This window comes from Xyrauchen texanus, chromosome 42 (assembly GCF_025860055.1).
Source record: "Xyrauchen texanus isolate HMW12.3.18 chromosome 42, RBS_HiC_50CHRs, whole genome shotgun sequence".
Taxonomy (NCBI): domain Eukaryota; kingdom Metazoa; phylum Chordata; class Actinopteri; order Cypriniformes; family Catostomidae; genus Xyrauchen; species Xyrauchen texanus.
The window spans coordinates 13,565,214-13,571,213 of NC_068317.1; the positions used below are offsets into that span (position 1 = coordinate 13,565,214).

The window sequence follows — 6,000 nt, forward strand, 5'->3', positions numbered from 1 at the left end:
ATGTTGTTGTGGAGGTGGTCAGATGCAAATGTCTACCACAGTGTGACATCACAATGTGGAGAAATTAGAGAATGAGTTATTTTGGCAGCTTGATTTCATCAAATGCTCTTTTTGCAGCGAGGAAGAAGTTTTGAGTTCTGAAACTTACAGTTTGTTTTATAGTACAATGACCTGGGGTACACCCAGTGTACAGTATAATACTGTAATAAGAGTGCAGTACATTACCTGTTTATATTTGTATGTATTGTACATATGGATTGCTTTTACCTGTTTTTTCCTCAGTTTTATCTATCTCTCTTACTTCAGATCATTAAACGGGGGAAGCGGTCTGAGATTCAGGCTGAGTATGAGTTTGTATGGCCTCAGATTCAGAGTAGTGATCTTCCGTCCCCTACCTCAACGCAAAACTCACAAGCAACACAACATTCACACACCTCTCAGCACGGAGCAGTAGCCCAGCCCAACATCACCAGCTCTTATTCGCTGTGGGTAAGAGTACACACACACATATACACAGCATGAAACCTGTTCAAATGTGTTTTACACTTACAAACATGCATTGTGCAGTATTACGAGTAAAACTTGCATTTACTGTACTTGATCTCTTGTGGTGAATGAAAGTGCCATTTCTGTGTTTATGTCCCACAGGTCTTGATTATCTGATATAAGTAATGTGAAATTCTAAAAACAATACTGGAGTTTAGCAGAAACACTTCAGAAATTACTAACAAATGTGTTTATGTGGCTTAGCTTTTTCACTCTCTTATAAAAGAAAAGGGGGACAAAAGCGTATTAATCTGTTTATTGCTGTGACACATAGTTTTCGGAATTCTGAATAAGATCTTCTGATGCTCTCTGCTGGTTGAACTTATTTATTGCAGCCTGTTCCCATATATTCCCAATGAAGGGCTCACGTGTAATAAATGGTCCTAAATGTAATAACTGTCTTATTCCTAAAAGGAATAAGATGCGGTACTAAGTGTAATAGCACTATATAATAGCATTTAGTGTGAGATGTAGTAAAGACCTGCAAATTATAATGTTTGGTCCTGTATGTAATAAAGACCTTTATTATAATAAAATCCCTAAATGTAAAAAAACAAAACTTGGTACTAAATGTAATAAAATCCCTAAATATAATAGAAATGTGTTCCTTAAAATAATAAAATCCTTAAATTTAATAAAAAATGTGGCCCTAAACCAAGTGTAATAATGGCCCTAAATGTAATAGCATTTGGTGCTACATGTGAAGACCCAGAATGGAATAATGTTTGGTCCTAATTGAATGATTCTTACATTTTACACCACCAATGAACCATTTATCAGATAGAGTTATAATTTGTTTACAGCTCTTACTCACCATTTCTTTGAGTGACTACCTAGTGCAATCCTGTGCATCAATGTACTTAGAAAATGTCAGCCGTTATCATTCATTTTAATTTATGTACATCTAATATACCAATATACATCCCCATACAGTATATTTATTCCAGTAATATAGAATCTAGGATATTTGTGAGAATGAACTTCTTTAATGAAGATTTATGGCTGTTAAACCATACTGAATTGTATTTAAAGTAGATAAACACATATACAATTTATCTTCATTAACCATACTACTGTCATTATACTAATTATCATTAGCTAAATGCACGAGTGCATAAACGTTATAGCTATGTACCTTATATTCTAACATGTGTAAAAGCAAGCTTACCTAAACTATAACAAGCACCCTTCTGGTACATTTATTGGAAGAAAATGAACCCTAAACATGCCATAGACTTCTTTTAGCAGTTGAGATCTCTCCCTTTTAATCTTACTAGCTTTAATAGCCTGTTGTTGCTGCATCATGACATGCATCATGAAGTATGGAAATTTATGTTTTTGATTAATAGAAGTATGAATAATTGTTTATTACACATTTATAGGATTTGAGTTAAAACACATTTCTCAATATTTGGCAAATGTTACATGTTACATGCCCCTTATTATAACTGCATAATATGTGCATAATTTCCAATGCATTTGGAAATGAATTATTAGTCATCAAAAATAAGTATTTATAACCCCTTAACAAAGGGAACATTTTAAGTAGTCCCAAAGTTAAAGGGGTGGCTGTGGCTCAGGTGGTACAACGGGTTGGCTACTAATCGCAGTGTTGATGGTTCGATTCTCGGCCCGCATGACTCCACATGCCGAAGTGTCCTTGGGCAAGACACTGAACCCCAAGTTGCTCCCAATGGCAGGCTAGCACCTACAATGGCAGCTCTGCTGTCATTGGTGTGTGTGTGTGTGTGTGTGGTGTGTGTGTGTGTGTGTGAGCGTGTATGTCCCCATAAGGATAAGGATAGTAAAACCCGAAATTTTTGACCTTGTGGGGACATTTTGTCGGTCCCCATGAGGAAAACAGCTTATAAATCATACTAAATTATGTTTTTTGAAAATGTAAAAATGCAGAAAGTTTTCTGTGAGGGTTAGGTTTAGGGGTAGGGTTAGGTTTAGGGGATAGAATATAAAGTTTGTACAGTATAAAAACCATTATGTCTATGGAAAGTCTCCATAAAACATGGAAACACAACGTGTGTGTGTGTGTGTGTGTGTGTGTGTGTGTGTGTGTGTGTGTGTGTGTGTGTGTGTGTGTGTGTGTGTGTGTGTGTGTGTGTGTGTGAATGGGTGAAAGAGAAAAGTCAATAAAAGCAGTGTAAAGTGCTTTGAAAACCACTAAGGTTAAAAAGGCGCTATTTAAGTGCAGACTATGTACCATTTATTACATTTACACCCTTTTATGCCTTTTTAACATTTATTGTATTTAGGCCCATTATTGCATTATATTACTTTTAGGACCAGTTATTACATTTGTGACATCTACACACATCACCACAGGGAACCACTGCTATGGTGGTCTAGTTGAAATTAGTAGAATTACTTGTAGAAGATAGTGTGCAAGAAATAATGTAATGTGAGCTAATATTACAACTATGACAAAGATTTGTTATGCTTCATTTGACACTTGTTTTGCATGTGCATGTGCATGTATCTGTGTTTTTAGAGGTCAAGATCAGCACTCTCTTTGACGAGTGACGATTCTCCAGAGAAGGGCCCTGAGATAGAAACAGACATCCAAAACAACTCTTCACTTAGGAGAGAGTCCAGAGCGTCATCACTTCCGGGCTGGAAGAGTGTTGACCGCCTGGAAAACTCTAGTAGGAACAGACACACAAACACACTCAGACTCTAGCTGTTTTCTTTGCCCCATGTACTGTATGTAACTAAATATAAATGACACATGATGTAGTTTTCTTGTAAAGAAAGCTTTGGAAAGTTGCTGTATGAATTAAATGCATACATGTTACACATACACATATCCTCTGTATTTGTTTGTCCAGGTGTTTGTCTCTCTCCCCACAGGTGCGTCCTCAGTGCTGCAGTCCCCGGATGGTAACTGGATCGCCCTGCAGAGCTCCCAGCATTCCCGGCCCAGTCTACTAACCAAGCGCAAGAGCCTCGTCTTCAGTGTGCTTGAGAAGGAATCAGGCGTTGTTTCTGCATATAATGAGATGGGCTCCAACTCAGACCCCGAAGACCAGGGAGGTTGGGGAGCTGCCCTGTTACAATTTCGCAGGCGTCTTTCTGATGAAACATACTATACTGACTCTCAACACGACCCTGAATGGACTTACACCCAACACCCGCCTTTGACCCTGTCACCCTCCTCGGGTCAGTACACCAACACTGAGACCCTCAACTCAGATTCGGAGATGTCTACTGCTCTGTCAACCCGAGCACGCAGGCCTGCCCATGTTACGCCCCTGAGGAAAAAAGGGCCACCAGGACCACACCTGTATCCACCCTACAGAAACCCACCAAGCAGTGCTGCTTCACCTCTGCTGAGACAAGAGGTGCTGGATGTGAACTTTAACCCCCGTTTGGCAGGGGACAGTAGTGATGGGGAGGAGCGGAGCAAGCAGGTGAAAAGGTCAAGGAGGCGCCGAAAGAGCAAGCGCGAGACAACGGAGCATAGCCGATCACAGAATGCACTGTACAGCGCTGCAACAGCAGTGAGAAAAACAACAGCTTCAGAATTGTTACAATATAGTTTTAACCTTAAAAGAGTAGTTCACTGTAAAGTATTTTTTTGTGAATCATACAGTTATTAGAATACAGTATATGATTGAGTCTGTCTATTATTTTAATCTAGTGGTTGGCCATGTGTTATTCAAAAGCTGATGCCAATGGCAGTATTTAGGGATCAAGATGACCGATGGCCAATAATAATGCCTATACTATATGTATATACATTTAATATTTTTTTTTCCATTCAGAAATCTGATATATGGCAATATATGCAAAACATGTGTATATACAGTACTGTGCAAAAAGTTTTAGGCATTTAATATGTTTCACAAAAACATTTGTCTTAAGATGGTTAATTGTATCTTGAGCTTTAGTGTGTCATTAGGAAATACATTTTAGACTCCCAAACAATACTTTTGCAAATAGAACAGATTAGAATAGAAGAACCCCACTGGCCCCCACAGACCCCCCCCCACTGCACATTGAGTCAGTCTGAGATTACATAAATAGACAGAAGCAATTGAGACAGCCTAAATAGATAGAAGAACTGTGGTGAATTCTCCAAGAAGCTCGAAACATCCTATCTGCCAACAACCAAGAAAAACTGAGTACAGGTGTACCTAGGAGAATTGGTGCTGTTTTGAAGGCAAAGGTGGCCACACCAAATATTGATTTAGCTTTTTATGTTTTCTGGACTTTTGATAATGTTAATTGATAAATTCACAAAAAAACTATTTATGTCATTATTTTTGAAGACGTCCTTACTATGCAACAGTTTTCACAAGTGCTTAAAACTTTTGCACAGTACTGTATATATAGCAAAATTAAGATTTCTACATTTTTAAATATTATTAGTCTTCATAAAAGTCATCAACACATTTGTTTTAATTGAAGAGTTTAAAAAAATCTTTAAAAATAAAGTTTTAAATCTAACATTTTTCTTTAAAAAAAAGTCCAAAAACATTTTTAAATATATATATATTATATATAAAATAAATAATATATTATTATTATTATTATTTTATATACTCTAAATAAAATTAAATAATATAAGTGAAACAATTGAAAATCTAAATTAATTCTATCATGTATTTTAGAACCTTCAAAGATTGGGAAAGCCATGTTTTTCTTGTAACTGCAAACAATTTATTACTATTAAATTACAAACACAATAAACATTTGAGACTGTTCAATGTTGCTATCCAATTATAGTAATATTTTCCACACATAAAGACATTAAAAAGTAAACAATGGTAACAGCAATGCAAACAATCTGGTAAATACTGGGAATCTCTTGTTAATTGTTCTGAGTTTAGAATATCCTAACATTTGTCTCCAGTAGGTGGCAGTGCAGGACAGGGTTGTTAAAAGCCTCATCTTGGAATGAATGGTGTGGAAAAAAAATGATGGCATCTAAGTGTGCTCTGTCCCTTCCTCACAGCCTTTATATCTTTCATGAAGCCTTTATTCTCTAATTGTGTTTTTTTCATGTGTCTTTCTACTCTTCACAACCCTCTCTCTTTGTCTTAGGAGAACAGTGCTCTCCTCCTCAACGCCATGATGGTGCGCCGACAGCAGAGCCAGGAGACTCCAGTCCCCCTCAGTTACCAGACTCCAGAGTCTGTGACCCCTCCTGAGCTTCTGACCTCTGAAGCCATGACCCCTGAACCTGACTATCAAAACACAGTGGCTCACAACTCTAGTGCCATTCCCCTAATACTGAGCCAACCAGGGGCCAGTAAACAAGGGTTCAACATCCAGGGCCCATTGCTGAGAAGCCCTTCTGTAAATGAAACCCTGGAACAGGAACTGAGATACAAACTCTGTGAGCTGGTTGGCCAAGTCAACGAGAGGGATGTGACGACATCAGATTTTGAGGCAATCAGTGAAGCTGGCGACGAAAGTGAGAAATTGAGACCAAAGGAG

At 37.8% G+C, this 6,000-nt stretch overlaps 1 protein-coding gene across 2 annotated transcripts in view; it reads left to right on the plus strand.

The window, feature by feature from the left end:
• LOC127634866 (rab effector MyRIP-like) overlaps positions 1–6,000 on the plus strand; it is a 189,195-nt gene that overhangs the window by 168,135 nt on the left and 15,060 nt on the right. For both annotated transcript variants that reach the window (XM_052114590.1, XM_052114591.1), the window contains exons 7-10: positions 307–489; positions 3,050–3,203; positions 3,409–4,058; positions 5,605–6,000. The exon at positions 5,605–6,000 is cut by the window's right edge and continues 678 nt beyond it. In XM_052114590.1, coding sequence (XP_051970550.1) covers positions 307–489; positions 3,050–3,203; positions 3,409–4,058; positions 5,605–6,000 — 1,383 coding nt within the window. The remainder of the gene's footprint in view (positions 1–306; positions 490–3,049; positions 3,204–3,408; positions 4,059–5,604) is intronic.